Source organism: Bos taurus, chromosome 3 (assembly GCF_002263795.3).
Source record: "Bos taurus isolate L1 Dominette 01449 registration number 42190680 breed Hereford chromosome 3, ARS-UCD2.0, whole genome shotgun sequence".
Classification (NCBI taxonomy): Eukaryota; Metazoa; Chordata; class Mammalia; order Artiodactyla; family Bovidae; genus Bos; species Bos taurus.
Window position 1 is genome coordinate 34,511,808 of NC_037330.1, and position 17,244 is coordinate 34,529,051.

Consider the following 17,244-nt stretch of genomic DNA (forward strand, 5'->3'; position numbering starts at 1 on the left):
AAATAATGGTAGTAATTACAAAAGCTGCTTTCCTGTGTGTAATGGGAGAGTTTCTCAGGCCTCTAGCATCTCTTGGTGGTTGCTCTTCATTTTCCTTAAGAGTCATAGCAAAAAATAAATTTTATCAGTTTAAGCAGAATGATATTTTAGAAATTAGGATCTGGCTAACAAAGGGTCTTTTCCAGCAAGAAAGGCTTGGAGCTCAGCAATGAGCACCTCAAGATACAAAGAAGGTATGAGGATGAGTTTGGGGGCCACAGTTTGGGTCATGAAAAGTCCTGCAAATCTTAGAATTCATCTTTCTTTTCTTTTCTTTGTAGGCATTTAAAGATGCTCTCCCTCTCAAAAATTAGACAACTTTTAAAAACTGAAATATTTTGACATATAACAAGGTATAATTTTAAGGTATATGCTAATTTGATACATTATATATTGTAGTGATAACTAGATCACCATTGTAGTGATAACTAGACCTCCATCATGTTACATAATTATCATTTATTTAGTGGTTGGAATAATTAAGTTCTAGTCTCTTAGAAAGTTTGATGATTGTAATATTGTTGTCTGTATTCCTTATACTTTACTTTAGATCTCTAGGGCTTACTTATGGCTTGTTGCAAGTTTGTACCCTTAAACAACATATGTCTTACCCTCCATCCGCCACCCTCTGGTAATCACCATTCTACTCTTCATTTGTATGCATTTGGCCTTTTTAGATTCCACATATAAGTTATATCATACAGGACTTGCCTTTTTCTGTCTGACTTATTTCACTAAGCATAATGTGCTCAAGGTCCGTTAATGTTATGGTAAATGGCAGGATGTCATCTTTCTTGTTATATACATATGTATATGGCAGGATTCATTCTTTACTATATACATATGTGTACATATATATGTATATATGACATCTTCCATACATGAACCCTCATGTTCATAGCACCACTATTCACAGTAATCAAGACACAGAAACAACCCAAATGTCCACTGACAGAAATGGATAAAGAAGATACGGTGCATATATACAGTAGAATACTACTCAGCCATAAATGAAATAATGCTATTTGCAGCAACCTGGTTGGCCCTAGAGATGATCATACTAAGTGAAGTAAGTCAGAAAGAGAAAGACAAATGTCACATGATATCACTTACATGTGGAATCTAAAATATGACACAAATTAACGTATTTGTGAAACAGAAGCGGACTCACGACACAGAGGACAGACTTGCGGTTGCCGAGGGGAGGCGGGGAAGGGCGGGCTGAGGCGTCTGAGACGGGCGTATGCAAGCTAGTGTACACCAAAGGCATAAACTTTGTTGCTGTTGTTCAGTCACTAAGTCGAGTCTGACTCTGTGACCCCATGGACTGTAGCCTGCCAGGCTCCTCTGTCCATGGGATTTCCCAGCGAGAATACTGGAGTGGGTTGTTATTTCCTTCTCTGGGGGATCTTCCTGAGCTAGGGCTCAAACCTGTGTCTCCTGCATTGGTAGGCAGATTCTTTACCACTGAGTTATCAGGGTAACTTAGACAATGCTTTATCTAAAATTATTTTGTATTGGTTTTCATCCTTAAACAATAAATTCACTTAAAGGTAGATTTTTTTAAAGTAGTTTTGAGACCCCTATAGAGGTCATGTCTCATATAGGCCATTTCTTCCTTTATCCTGCCAATATGCCACAGATAAAGAGTACCTAGCTTTTTGTACTGGGCATTCTTCAGCACTCCAACACTGAGACTGGGTCTGTTTTTCATTTTTAAACTACCCTTATTGATTGCTCACTCTGTGCCAAACACTATGTCAGAACTTTATATACCTTACCTCACGTTCATCTAGCAATCCTGTGACCTAGGGATTATTATTCTTATTTTTCAGAAGAGGAAACTAAAATTCAGAAAAGTGAAGTAACTTGCCTGATGGCATAGAGCTAATGACTAGAGAAGCCAGAATTCAAATCCTGGTCTCCCAAGCCCAATTTCCCTCCGTGCTTTTGACCTTCCTGGGAAGCATTTCCCTTGTTCTTCAAGTTCAGTTGCAGTAGCCTGTAATTCTGTTCATACGCCTCACTTTACAGTAAATGTTAGACTGCTAAAGTAATCCTGCCGTGATGATGATGGTTCTTTTTCTATTTCTCTCTTTAAACAAAATACGTTTATTTGAATACTCTAACATTGACACCTATCTATAAATTCAAAATTGTGTACAATGTTTTATAGATATCTTTACCACATTTTATTTTTAGTCCCCCTTTTTTTTTTCCCTTCGAGAATTTAGCTCACTTTTTTTGGTCAAACATATTCCTTTAGCTTTTTAGGTTATATAAATAAAGTACAAGTTATAGACTCATAAAAATTTAGATGGGGGAGAAGACCTCAGAGATCTGCTTCTCCAACCCCGTCATTATATGGGCAAGGGAGGCCGGCCAGGGGTTGTGGCCTCTTAGTTGACTCAGAGCTTCAGTTACTCCAGCTAAAACTGGAGGCAATTTGACTACTTCTATAAAGTTGTCCCAAAAGTTTATAAATCAAGAAGAGATATTTAAATGGATGCTTTCAATTTTATTTAAAAGAATACAGTGAAAGCGTTAGTCACTCAGTTGGGTCTGACTCTTTGTGATCCCGTGGACTGTAGTCCGCCAGGCTCCTCTGTCCATGGAATTCTCCAGCCAAGAACACTGGAGTGGGGGCTTCCCTGGTGGTCCAGTGGTTAAGAATCCACTTTGCAATGCAAAGGACATTGGTTTGATATCAGGTCTGGGAAGATGCCACATGCCACGCAACAACTAAGCCCGTGCACCACAACCAGTGAGCCTGCTGGCTGCAACTATTGAAGCCCTGTGCCTGAGAGCCTATGTTTGGCCACGAGAGAAGCCACCACAATGAGAAGCCCACACAGCACAGTGAAGAGAAGACCTTGCTCACCACAGCTAGAGAAAGCCGCATATCAGTGAAGACCCACCACGGCCAATAATAAATAGATTAAAAAAAAAAAGAATACTGGAGTGGGTAGCCAATCCCTTCTCCAGAGGATCTTCCTGACCCAGGGATTGAATCCAGGTCTCCTGCATTGCAGGCAGATTTTTTACCATATGAGCCACTAGGGAAGCTCCCCCAAAGAATAAAAGACTCATACCAAATGGCAGCTGCTTTTGCCCTGAACATTTTCAGGAGTATCCCTGAGATGTGCTACCACCACCAGACTGTGGCAGCTTGACAGGACTGCTCAGACTCTTCTTCGTTGCTGTTGACTTACAAATTTATTTTAGCTTCAGGCATGCTGCTGCTGCTGCTAAGTCACTTCAGTCGTGTCTGACTCTGTGCAACCCCATAGATGACAGCCCACCAGGCTCTCCCGTCCCTGGGATTCTCCAGGCAAGAACACTGGAGTGGGTTGCCATTTCCTTCTCCAATGCATGAACGTGAAAAGTGAAAGTGAAGTTACTCAGTCGTGTCCGACCCTCAGTGACCCCATGGACTGCAGCCTTCCAGGCTCCTCCATTCATGGGATTTTCTAGGCAAGAATACTGGAGTGGGGTGCCATTGCCTTCTCCGAGCTTCAGGCATATAACATAGTAATTCATTATTTTTACACATAATATTCCAGTTAAAGTTGGCTCTATTTGCTGTGCTGTATAACAGATCCTTGTAACTTATTTATTTTATACACAGTAGTTGGTGACTCTTAGTTCTCACTGCTAATTTCACCCTTTCCCTTTCTCTCCTTATGATAATCACTAGATTGTTTTCTATATATGTGAGTCTGTTTCTCTACATATAAATAACAAGTTATCTTTGACTTATTTCATTAAATACAGTAAACTCTATGTCCATCCATGTTGTTGAAAAAAGTAGAATTTAACTTTTACAGCTGACTAATATTCCACCGTGTATTGTGTGTATTAGTCACTTGGTCATGTCCGACTCTTTGCGAGCCCATGAACTATAGCCCACCAGGCTCCTCTGCCCATGGAATTCTTCAGGCAAGAATACTAGAGTGGGTTACCATTCCCTTCTCCAGGGGATCTTCCTGACCCAGGGATTGAACCTGAGTCTCCTGTATTGTAGGCAGATTTGTTAACTGTCTGAGCCTATATAGATGTATCTATAGATCTATATTGGAGAAGGAAATGGCAACCCACTCCAGTGTTCTTGCCTGGAGAATCCCATGGACAGAGAAGCCTGGTAGGCTGCAGTTCATGGGGTCGCACAGAGTTGGACACGACTGAAGCGACTTGGCATAGATCTATATAGACATATATGTATATATATACACACCATATTGTCAATATCTATTCATCTGTTGACACCTGGGTTGCTTCCACATCTTGGTTCTTGTAAATAATGCTGCTGTGAAGTTTGGGGTTCATTTATCTTTTTTAATTGATATTTTATTTTCAGATATATACCCCAAAATGGAATTGCTGGATCATATGGTAGTTATATTTATAGATTTTTGAGGAACCTTCATACTGTTTTCCATAGTGGCTGCACCAATTTACATTCCCACTAATGGCACAAAGGTGAAGTGTTCTCCACATCCTTGTCAACACTGGCTATTTGCAGACTTTTAAAAAAACTTTTTATTTTATATTGAAGTATAGCTGATTAACAACGTTGTGATAGCTTCAGGTGGACAGCAAAGGGACTCAGCCTTCCACACACATGTATCTGCTGCTGCTACCGCTAAGTTGCTTCAGTCATGTCCGACTCTGTGCGACCCCATAGACTGCAGCCCACCAGGCTCCCCCGTCCCTGGGATTCTCCAGGCAAGAACACTGGACTGGGTTGCCATTTCCTTCTCCAATGCATGAAAGTGAAAAGTGAAAGGGAAGTTGCTCAGTCGTGTCCGACTCCCAGCGACCCCATGGACTGCAGCCTACCAGGCTCCTCTGTCCGTGGGATTTTCCAGGCAAGAGTACTGGAGTGGGGTGCCATTGCCTTCTCCAACACATGTATCTAGTCTCCCCCAAACTCCCCTCCCATCCAGGCTGCCACAGAACACTGAGCAGAGTTCCCTGTGCTACACAGTAGGACCTTGTTGGTTATCTATTTAAAATACAGCAGTGTGTGCAAGTTGATCCTAAACTCCCTAACTCCCCCTTCCCCCCATTCTTCCTCTCTGGCAACCATAAGTTCGTTCTCAGAGCAAGGCAGCCTCTTGAACTGGGTCTGTCTGGATTCTAATCAGAAGAGGAATATGCTTGAAGGCAGACTAGCCTCCGGGTGTTCAAAAGACCTTTTTCTTCCTTATTCATATTTCTGTCAGTCATTCTCTGCCTTTTGCCAACATACGAGGGAAAACCAGAAGAATGGGACCAGAATGTCTAGGGGGAGACAGATGAAAAAGCACTAAAACACTGAAAGTCAGTGGTTTGTTTGAGCTGATCCAGCTCTCAGTTCCATACACAGAGGCTTATCAGTGGTATGTGGACAAGGGACAGCCATGGTATTTAAAAAAAAAAAATCAATCCCTTACTTGCATCCCAAGCTGCTATTTTGGGAGCACAAATTTCAATTAGCACTTCCTAAGAGAAGTTGATAAACATTTGGTCATTAACTGGAAACCATTGTCTCCCTCAAAGTTTAATGAACACAATATTTAGCCCTACCTCCTTTCTAATTCCTTGCTTATATACCACCAATTATGTTAATGTAATTTTTAGGATCAGTTCCTCTTGGCAGAGCTTTCTGCCTTCACGTTTATAACTGCATTTCTCCAAATGGAAAACATCCACTTTGATCTGCAGAAAAATGATCTGCATCCACTTTGATAAGCATAGTTTCATACATTACATAAATAATATTTAACAATAATGTTCTTTTCATTTTGTACAGATGAGGACACACAGTGAAGACAATTAATGAAAACCAGAAGACCTACTGCTATAATTAAGAACATCAAGATCAGGAGCAACTGATAAAGGAGGTCAGGCTGCACATACATGGACAAAGCCTATTTCCTGGAAGACACAACTTCTAAGCAACAGGAGGATTTGCCTTATGATGAGGGTTTCTCCCAAGTTAAGCTATACCATGGTTATAATCTTACCTCAAGATATGACATCCTTGATGTCTCAAATCAAATGAATTTAACAGAAGATGAGTCTCAAGAAAAGGCTACATATAGAGAGACTTGCCAAGAGGCAGATATGACCATGACTTTGGATAAAATGACTGAAAACGCTGTCAGCAAAACATGTGATAAAGAGAATCAATGCACCATATATCTTCCTATTTCAGCTAATCAGGAAGATGCTTCAAAGTCAAACATTTCTGATATTTTACTCCATCACCTTTGCAAAGAAGAATTCTCCAAAGATCAAGGCATTAATTGTGAAACTCTCCCAGAGATCTCTAATAATGACAGCTTTGATGAAGCTATTATTAAAAATATTATTGTGTGGCACGTTAAGAATTCTTGGCCAACAGAACAATCCTCAGAACTCACTGACCTACTCAACTCCAAAAGTGATGATGAAAATAGCAATAAGCCCAGTTGTTTTCTGACTATGATGGAAGAAAACACCTCTGATTCAGATGAGTCAATGGCTTCTGGAGAAAGCAACCATGAGGAAAATTCAAATTTTCTATCTAAAATCAAGAGTCTATGTGATAAACAAAAAAGTTGCCTATGGCAGACACCTCAGAAACAGGCTGAAAAAGAAAGCTCTGGCAACAAGTTCAAATATGGCCATAGTCAGGTTTATTACTGGTTCTCTAATTTCTCTAAGGTTGCTTCCAAAGTGAAAATTCCTAAAAATTACACGATTGACAAACCACTTATAACAGATCCACAAGCCAGCTTTTCTCCTAAATTGAGAGATAAGTCAGCTGTTGGGCAAGATATTTCAGAAAGCACATCTAGATCAAATTATGTTGAAAAACAAGAGCAGAAGTGGGAAACTACTCAACCTTCACAGCCAGTAGAGGTGAGTGAAAGCAGCCTTCAGGAAACACCCCCCAGGACCGCTGCTCATCCGTATGCGTGTGGGTCCTCAGAAGCTGCATAGAACTAAGTTGTAGTTCTGAGGTTCTGAATTCTAGTTCCAGTCCGGTACCCTGACCTCTCAGAGCTCAGTGGGTGTCCTCATGAGAAGAATCTGGAACTGAACTAACAATAACACAGAATAAAATCCAAATTCTTCAACCAGGAATTTGCATCTCCCCATGTTTCCTGTCATCCTAGCCTTCTGAACTCAGCTCCCCTCCCCCAGGAGTCATCCTGTTAGTGGGCTGGCCCCACCTTCTCTGAGCTCCTGCCTTACCAGGAACATCCCACCTCTGCTTATCAAACCCCCGCTCATTTTCATGGTCTCCTTCAACTCCACACTGGCTGTAGGACTTTTCAGAATCCCACAGCCAGTCTTTTGCATCGTATTTCTTAAATATTCTGTCAGAGCTTATCTCAGCCTCCTTGCATCATTACGATTTCCAAACATCTGTTCCTTCGACTAGATTTCAAGGCTCTGGAGGCAGCTGCCTCGTCTTCATCTTTCCATCGCCCAATTCCCCCAGAGGCCTGGCCAGGTGTTTGCATATATTATGCCCTTGGTTATGAATGCTAACTTGAATTGTGATCTTTGATAACACATTTCAAGATGTTATACTGGTAACTATTTAACACAACATTTTGTTTACATTTAATTTATACTTTTTCCCCTTTCCCCATCTTTCCATCCTTCCACCCACCTTCCCAAATGATGAGGCTGAGGATCTCATTGACTATTTGAGGTTCCGTAGTTAAATAAGTTTACATTAATGATCAAAGTAAACACTTTAGTTATCCGGCACTTTTCCAGGACTGTATGATTTTTCTTTTAAGCAGTCTATGAAGCACTCTGCCTGTCTCTATTTCCACCCCTTCATCCACCTTTTCTTTTAACTGAAACTTCTGGGGAATTTGAATAGAACCTCCCTTATGCCTTGCAACTACACACACACATACACACACCTGGAGTCAGCAGCCCACTCAGCCTTGACCGGGATGCTTCTCTCAGTCTTAGAGAAATCTGTACCCCCATGACACTGGGAAGTCTCCACATTCCTCATTCTGCTTGGAGAAGAACACTCTTGGGTGGGCACAGTTCTCAGGGCCCTGTGGGCAGTAGGGGCAGAACCAATATCAAGTTCATCTGTCTCTGGTAACGGGAGTCTGAAGTGGGGCATCTTCTTTTCTCTTGTCCTGTCCATTCAGGTTGGAGAACTGGGCTCTGTGGTTTCCATAGCGATCATATACCCGAGATATTCCTAATAACCACAGTCTAGTTTGACCACAACATTGGCTGTCTGTCTCTAGTGTGTTTGTGAGCTGTGTGTGTTGGGAACAATGGGAAGACAATCAAGGTGAATCACTCTGGAATTTGAAGTCTTATCCAGTTAGCCTCTGGTGATTAGAAAAGGGAATGTCCTGTGTGAAGTCACTGTCTTGCTCCCAGACTCTAGCCACCTTGTATCTGGTGTTAGTGAGAGCGCTAGCGATAGAGTCAGTGACGAGACCAACAGAGGTCCCTGCCCTCGTGGAGCTTGTGGTCGACCTGTAGGAGAAGGGTTTGCGTATTCCATATAATAGTATCAAACACGATAACAGGAATAGCTAACATATATTGAATGTTTACCATGTGCCAGATACTATGGTAACATTTAATTCTCATCATGACACTATGAAGTAGGTTCTGTTACTATCCCCGTTTTATTGCTGAAGAATTTGAGGTTTATAGCAATGACATAATTGCTCTGGGTCACCCGGCAGATAAGTGTCAGAGTGGAATTCAACCTTGGCATCAGGGCCTCAGCTCTTGACATAACCCTGGGTGGCCTCCATGATGACCAGAACACATTGGGTCATCCTGCATAATGGTGTCGTTGGTTAATATCAACAGTAATGTTTTCTTATCTTTTCATTGTGCAGATGGAGCCCACAGTACATATCCACCAAGAACATCTCACAGGTACTAGCATTTTTAAACCTCTTTGACTTAGATATACCTTTTGAAAAGAGATTTTTTCAATAGCGAATGGTGGTGATTGCCACAGACTTCTGTTTTCGGTACTTAACAAAACTGCAATGCAGTTGAGATGAATGGTAGCCAAAATTTATTCTTTCTTTTACAGGAATAGAATCTGAGCCAAGTCTCTCTAACTTGCCATCGACTTCTCAGGAAGACCCTTCCTTGAGTTCTTCTTACATATTTCAAAAGATATCTCAGGGGAAGCAGATGTGTCAGAAGTTAAAAGAACAGACTGATCAACTGAAGGCTAAAGTAATACTTTTAAAGCTTATTATGAAAAATAGAAGTAACCAAATTCAAATATAAGACATCAGGCCCTTAATGAAATATTGCATTTTTTTCACTGCAGGTACAAGAATTCTCCAAGTGCATAGCACAGGATTCTCCCTATCATTTTCAACGCAGAAGGCTGGTAATGAATTTTATCACATTTCAAAAATCTTTATTAGGGAATTTGACACGCAAAAATATGACATAAATGACTTTACAGCATCATATTTTCTCCACTGGTCGGGGTAGGAATGTTCTGGTAAGAAAAATTTTGCTGAAGATTGAGCTATCTTTCTCTTCCAAGGACTAAAAGAGAGTAGAGCTTTCTATTTCAATATATATTTAGCCCCTTTTCCTTCTCAGGGGGATCTGTATGGCTGTTTTTCCTCAGCAGTCATCCCATAATACATCGGAAACCATGGTAGGTTCAGGAAAACAATATGTCAGCCATTGTAAAGGGCAAGCACAGCCAGATTTGATGGCCCTGGGGGACACAGGCTATAAAAGTTGCCAATATCTGCAAACTCAATATATAAAACTTGAAAAACCTAAAAGTCAATCTTGAATACATGCTTTTCAGATCAAAATCTTTGGCTTTTACATCCTTGCTTTTTGTCACATTTCATCAAATTGCTACTTTACATTGGAACCCATAGCCTCGTTCATCAGTGTCAGGGTCATATGAAGTAGAGGTGAAGCGTGGCAACGGGGCAGAGCTGAGACCGCTAGAACCAGGGGTGTGTGAAGCTGAAGTTGTAGTTTAGGCCACTGGAGCAGCAGCGAGATGGGTGGTCAGATGTCCTGACACAAAGGACACGGGCAAAGGTCAGGACAGGCTGTGCTTCAGAAGCCAGACACAGACAAACAACTAGGAAGATTCAAATGCTAAGACACACAGTTCATTCATTATTCTTTCATCATATGAAGTAAATAACTCACATTCATTCAACAACATTTGTGGGGTACTCCCTATGGCTCAGACTCTGCATCAGGCACCAGGAATTTGAAGACAAAGAAACAGTCCCTTTTTCAAGCGAATTATAGACTCCTGGGAACAACAGACCAGTAAACCCACAAGTAACATGCAGCATGGAAAGGTTACCTATGATTACACATGATGCTAATGGCAGCACGGAAGAGGCTCACCCTGACCAGTGGGAGAGGGCCTTGGAAGGCTTCCCAGAAGGGATTTCTGGACTGGGCAGTGTAGGAAGAATATGGCGGAGTAGGGCAAAGGGGTGTTCCAGGAAAAGGAACCAGCAGGTGCAGTGGCACAGGGGCAAGACAGTGCTGAGAGTGTGAGGAACCGTGTGGCAGTATAATTGACCAGATGGAGCTCACAGGGAAGGGAGGAGACTGGAGAGAGGTCCTTAGATAAGAACTGTACCATGAAAAGCCTTTATGCTGTGCTAAGGAGCTTAGATTAATTTCATCTTGAGGTGGCATGATGGGGCAACACTGGAGGGTTTAAAGCTGAGAAACAGCAGCCACCACGGGGGCAAGACAGTAGGAAATAGACTAGAAAATTACAATCCAGGTAACAAATGATGAAGTCCTAAACCAAGGCTGGCAATAAGGATGAAGAGGGGGACAAATCTAAGAGTTTAAGGAAGTGGTGGCAGACTGAACAAGGTAAATAAAGGGAGGGAGGAGGCCTGGATGCATGCCAGATTTCTAGCTTGGCTAACCAAGGTTAGGAATAAAAGTGGAGGATCCGGTTCAGAATGGGTGTGGGAGGCAGGCAGGAGGCCAGATGTCAAGTTCAGTTGGAACATTTTGAGGCACCTGTAGGACATCCAATTGGAGGGGTCTAGTAGGCAATTAGAGCCACGGATCTGAACTTCAGAGGATGTGTTTGGGTCAGACACGTAAATTTGGGTACAGCTGTAGGTTGAAGTTGTGCAGTGTAGAGATTGCTCAGGCAAACAAGTGGAGTAAGCAGTGAAGAAATTCAAGGTAGAGTCATGGGAAACAGCAACCAGGGGCAGGTAAGAGATCGATAAGGAGAAACTGGAATGGTCAAGACAGACCTGGAAGGGGCAGAGCTACAAAACCCAAGAGAAAAGAGGGTTCTGAGAAGGGGGGAGTGGGCCACACCATCCAGTCTTCAAAGAAGGAAGGAAAGCAAGATGTGCATTGGATTTGGTCACTGAGAGATCATGAGGGATCTTGGCAGCCCTGATTCCGATGAAGAGGTGGATCTACCGAAGCCAGATCGCAGGAGTCAAGGAGTGAATGATAGATGAGTAAAGTGAATGAGTGAAAAGTTGCTCAGTCATGTCCAACTCTGTGACCCCATGGACTGAATAGTACTAAATTCTCCAGGCCAAATACTGGAGTGAGTAGCCTTTCCCTTCTCCGGGGAATCTTCCTAACCCAGGGATCGAACCCAGGTCTCCCACATTGCAGGAAGATTCTTTACCAGCAGAGCCACCAGGGAACCCCAAGAATACTGGAGTGGGTAGCCTATCCCTTCTCCAGCAGATCTTCCTGACCCAGGAACTGAGCCAGGCAGATTCTTTACCAACTGAGCTATCAGGGAAGCCCTCCTAAAACCCAGGCTTTCAGAAACCCGGAGAACATAAATTTTTAAAGGGCCAAGCAAAACAGAGGAAAGTGGTTCGAGGCACTAGCCTTCTGAGGCCTCGGTTCAGGAAGTTTCCTCCTATGTTAGAGGGAATGTGGGGATTCGTGTTGGGACCCAGAGAAGAGGAGAGGTGATCTCTGACAGTGTTGGCCTGAGAGTTCCAGGCCCATTTGGTTCAGTGAAGGAAGGCCAGACAGGGCTAAAACCAACCTTCTCAGCAAGAGCAGCATATGTAGAAAGCATCTGGATTTTGGAGCAGACATCCTGGTTCTATGTGTTGACTATACAAATTTAAACTTTTCACATATCTGCCCATCTCAGAGTCACGTGAGTTAAATGAAGTACATTTATGGTAAGAAAACTATGTCCTAACTTCTTCTGAGGGTAGAACACAATTAAAATTCTGAGATTCCAAATTATAATTCATAATTGCTTTCTTCACTCTTTCCTTTGAACACCTCATTCCTTCTCATGGCTTTAACCCCTGTTTCCATGCTGCCAATTCCCAATGACTAGTCCTCACTTCTCATCTACAGGGCCACATGCTGGTCCTGATTTTCCTTTGGATCTCCTGCTCTCACTGAACATTGTACCTTGTCCAACATTGACATCTTCATTCAAACTTGTTAGCCTTTTCAAATTCCTTGTTTTTGTCAGGGGGTTCACATTCTTCCCACCTCCCAAGCTAGGAATCTGTGTACTGTCTGTGAGATCTATAGTGCCAGTCAGGGTCTTGGCAAGAAAGAGATGACTTACTCCAATGGAGGAACTGAGGAGGGTTTAGGAAGGTATTATTTTATAACCAATTAAGGGGCAGAAAGGATCTCATGGAAGGAACAGTGGGGAAGAGGGACGGAGGAAGAACAGATAATGGTGCATGAGGAGAGCAGCGGTAGTTACAGGAGTAGCTGACAAGCTCCGTGGCTTTTGGTAGAGACACAGCCAATCCGTGATAATACAGGCAGGAGGAAATCAAGGAAATAAAGACCTACCTCATCCTTCTTCAATTCCTCTCTCCTGCAGTTTGCCTTCCATTGACTGAAACCAACCAAAGCCAAGGGCGCTGGAGCCTGTTGGTACACTCCATTGAAGGCCAGCCTCCTGGTTGGGGGACAGAGAAAGATGGAGGATAGATCTGGAGGAAAATGGAAAACATGCACCACACTTGCCATTTTTTATGCCCTTTGGCCAATATGCTTCTAAACTTGTTTGTTTATTTTAATAATAGTAAGAGTAATAATGAAGATGATAGTTACCATCTATTGAGTGTGTACCATGCTCCTGGTGCTAAGCAGTATCTCATTTAATTTTCACAATATGAGGTGAGGGCTATTATGCTCTCAAATGCAAAAGTTGAAGCTTAGAGTTCAAGGTGACTGAAATCATACAATTAGTAGGTAACAATCTGAACTTGAACTCTGGTGTATCTGATTCTCTAACCCCACGATGCAGCATTCTTGCCTTTGGTAATATCTCTCCAATTTACCCTTTCCTCTCCATTTTCACTGATACTGCCTGGTCCAAGCCCTCTTGAGCATCCTTTAAACTGAGTTAAGTCTCACGTCTTCCATTGAGCCATGGAAAGGATTCTATTCCACAGTCTCTATTCCCAACTGGAATAAAATCTCTGAGACAAGAGACTGTGCCTGATACAACTTTTGTGTCTCTCACACTCTGGGCACAGGACTAAACATGGGCAGTGCTCAGGGAATGCTTAGCGACTGGGGCTGCACACCTGTAGCCTCTGTACATCAAGACCCTGACCTGCAGAGTTTAAATACTCATCTGCATGAGCTACATCTGGAGGACTTACTCAAAGCTTCTGGCTAAATTTCCTGATATTCCTGCTCCATCACATCCTCCAAGCCATTCAATCCCAGGTCCTTTAACTTCAATTTTTTTTACTGGATTATTTATTTTTTATTATCATTGCTGTACAAAGTTGTGTTAGTTTCTGGAGTATAACGAAGTGAATCAGCTATATGTATACACATATCTCCTCCCTCTAGAAGTGGTCAAACAGGAGATGGCAAGAATGAACGTCGACATTCTAGGAATCAGTGGACTAAAATGGAGTGGAATGGGTGAATTTAACTCAGATGACCATTATATCTACTACTGTGGGCAAGAATCCCTTAGAAGAAATGGAGTAGCCATCATGGTCAACAAAAGAGTCCAAAAGGCAGTTCTTGGATGCAATCTCAAAAATGACAGAATGATCTCTATTTGCTTCCAAGGCAAACCATTCAATATAACAGTAATCCAAGTCTATGCTCCAACCAGTAATGCTGAAGAAGCTGAAGTTGAACAGTCCTATGAAGACCTACAAGACCTTCTAGAACTAATACTCAAAATAGATGTCCTTTTCATTATAGGGGTCTGGAATACAAAAGTAGGAAGTCAAGAAACACCTGGAGTAACAGGCAAATTTGGCCTTGGAGTACAGAATGAAGCAGGGCAAGGCTAATAGAGTTTTGCCAAGAGAACACACTGGTCATAGCAAACACCCTCATTCAACAACACAAGAGAAGACTCTACACATGGACATCACCAGATGGTCAACACCAAAATCAGATTGATTATATTCTTTGCAGCCAAAGATGGAGAAGCTCTACACAGTCAGCAAAAACAAGACCAAAAGCTGACTGTGGCTCAGATCATGAACTCCTTGTTGCTAAATTCAGACTTAAATTGAAGAAAATGGAAAAAACCACTAGACTATTCAGGTATGACCTAAATCAAATCCCTTACGATTATACAAAGGGAGTGAGAAATAGATTTAAGGGACTAGATCTGATAGACAGAGTGCCTGATGAACTATAGACAGAAGTTTGTGACACTGTACAGGAGACAGGGATCAAGACCATCCCCAAGAAAAAGAAATGCAAAAAGCAAAATGGCTGTCTGAAGAGGCCTTACAAATAGCTGAGAAAAGAGGAGAAATGAAAAGCAAAGAAGAAAGGGAAAGATACCCATTTGAATGCAGAGTTCCAAAGAATAGCAAGGAGAGATAAGAAAGCCTTCCTCAGTGATCAGTGCAAAGAAATAGAGGAAAACAATAGAATGGGAAAGACTAGAGATCTCTCCAAGAAAATTAGAGATACCAAGGGAACATTTCATGCAAAAATGGGCTTAATAAAGGACAGAAATTGTATGGACCTAGCAGAAGCCAGAAGATATTAAGAAGAGGTGGCAACTGTACAAAAAAGATCTTCATGACCCAGATAATCATGGTGGTATGATCACTCACCTAGAGCCAGACATCCTGGAATGTGAAGTCAGTTAGGAAGCATCATTACAGACAAAGCTAGTGGAGGTGATGGAATCCCAGTTGAGCTATTTCAAATCCTAAAAAATGATGCTGTAAAAGTGCTGCACTCAGTATGCCAGCAAATTTTGAAAACTCAGCAATAGCCACAGGACTGGAAAAGATCAGTTTTCATTCCAATCCCAAAATAGGCAATGCCAAAGAATGCTCAAACTACTGCACTTTTGTACTCATCTCACATGCTAGTAAAGTCATGCTCAAAATTCTCCAAGCCAGGCTTCAACAGTACATGAACCATGAACTTCCAGAAGTTCAAGCTGGTTTTAGAAAAGGCAGAGGGACAAGAAATCAAATTGCCAACGTCTGTCGGATCATTGAAAAAGCAAGAGAGTTCCAGAAAAACATCTATTTCTGCTTTATTGACTATGCCAAAGCCTTTGACTGTGTGGATGACAACAAACTGTGGAAAATTCTGAAAGAGATGGAAATACCAGACCACCTGACCTGCCTCTTGAGAAATCTGTATGCAGGTCAGGAATCAACAGTTAGAACTGGACAGGAACAACAGACAGGTTCCAAATAGGAAAAGGAGTACATCAAGGCTGTATATTGTCACCCTGTTTATTTAACTTATATGCAGAGTACATCATGAGAAATGCTGGCTGGAAGATCTACAAGCTGGAATCAAGATTGCCAGGAGAAATATCAATAACCTCAGATATGTAGATGACACCACCCTTATGGCAGAAAGCAAGGAACTAAAGAGCCTCTTGATGAAAGTGAAAGAGGAGAGTGAAAAAGTTGGCATAAAGCTCAACATTCAGAAAACTAAGACCATGGCATCTGGTCCCATCATTTCATGGCAGATAGATGGGGAAACAGTGGAAACCGTGGCTGACTTTATTTTGGGGGGCTCCAAAATCACTGCAGATAGATTTGCAGCAATGAAATTAAAAGATGCTTACTTCTTGGAAGGAAAGTTATGATCAACCTAGACAGCATATTAAAAAGCGGAGACATTACTTTGCCAACAAAGGTCCGTCTAGTCAAGGTTTTGGTTTTTCCAGTAGTCATGTATGGATGTGAGAGTTGGATTATAAAGAAGGCTGAACACTGAAGAATTGATGCTTTTGAACCAATCCATCCTAAGGGAAATCAGTCCTGAATATTCACTGGAAGGACTGATGTTGAGGCTGAAACTCCAATACTTTGGCCACCTGATGTGAAGAACTGACTCAATTGAAAAGACCCTGATGCTGGGAAAGATTGAAGGCGGGAGAAGAAGGGGACAACAGAGGATGAGATGGTTGGATGACATCACCGACTCAATGGACATGAGTCTGAGTGAACTCCTGGAGTTGGTGATGGACAGGGAGGCCTGGCATGCTGCAGTCTGTGGGGTCACAGAGTTGGACGTGACTGAGTAACCCTAGAAGTTAGGTGCTTCTCTGGAGGTGTAAAATTTTAGAGTTAGGGTTAGGGTTACTGAACCTCCCTCTTCGACCTTCCTCCCACTTCCCCACCACATTGCATCCAACTAGCTCATCACAAAACACTGAGCTGAGCTCCCTGTGATATAGAGTAGGTTCCCAGGAGCGATCTGTTTTACACACAGCAGTTCACATGTCAATCCCAATCTCCCAATTCATCCCTCTGCCGTATCCACATCTTCATTCTCTACTTCTGCGTCTTTATTCCTGCCCTGCAAGTAGGTTCGTCTGCACCGTTTTTCTAGATTCCACATACACGCATCAATATTTGTTTTTCTGACTTACTTCATTCTGTATGACAGATTCTAGGTCCATCCACATCTCTGCAAATGACCCAATGTATTCCTTTTTATAGTTGAGTAATATTCTATTGTTAATATGCATCATATCTTCTTTATCTATTCATTGGTTGATGGACATGACCTGGCTATTATAAACAGTGCTGCAGTGAACATTGGAGTGCGCGTGTCTTTTTTTTTTTTTTTTTTACCCCGAGTGGGACTCGAACGCGTGTCTTTTTGAATTATGGTTTTCTCAGGATTTGTGTCCAGTAATGGGGTTGCTGTGTCATATGGTAGCTCTAGCTTTAGTTTTTCAATGAACTGCCATACTATTCTCCATAG

The 17,244-nt window shown here is 42.1% G+C and overlaps 2 protein-coding genes across 8 annotated transcripts in view; one reads left to right on the top strand and one right to left on the bottom strand.

Moving 5' to 3' along the window:
* The window catches only part of GPSM2 (G protein signaling modulator 2), an 86,814-nt gene extending 79,838 nt beyond the window's left edge, over window positions 1-6,976 (bottom strand). Inside the window, exon 1 of the mRNA XM_059883900.1 lies at window positions 6,911-6,976. The gene's annotated coding sequence lies outside the window, so the exon portion shown is untranslated. The remainder of the gene's footprint in view (window positions 1-6,910) is intronic.
* AKNAD1 (AKNA domain containing 1) overlaps window positions 1-17,244 on the top strand; it is a 52,573-nt gene that overhangs the window by 1,860 nt on the left and 33,469 nt on the right. For 6 of the 7 annotated variants that reach the window (XM_059885052.1, XM_024990037.2, XM_024990040.2 and 3 more), the window contains exons 2-5: window positions 5,834-6,927; window positions 8,907-8,946; window positions 9,110-9,258; window positions 9,356-9,418. In XM_059885052.1, the coding sequence (XP_059741035.1) occupies window positions 5,941-6,927; window positions 8,907-8,946; window positions 9,110-9,258; window positions 9,356-9,418 (1,239 nt within the window). In that variant the 5' untranslated portion in view covers window positions 5,834-5,940. Of the gene's footprint in view, window positions 1-300; window positions 393-5,833; window positions 6,928-8,906; window positions 8,947-9,109; window positions 9,259-9,355; window positions 9,419-17,244 lie in introns of those variants that run through there. The other variant, XM_059885053.1, reaches the window with a different exon arrangement.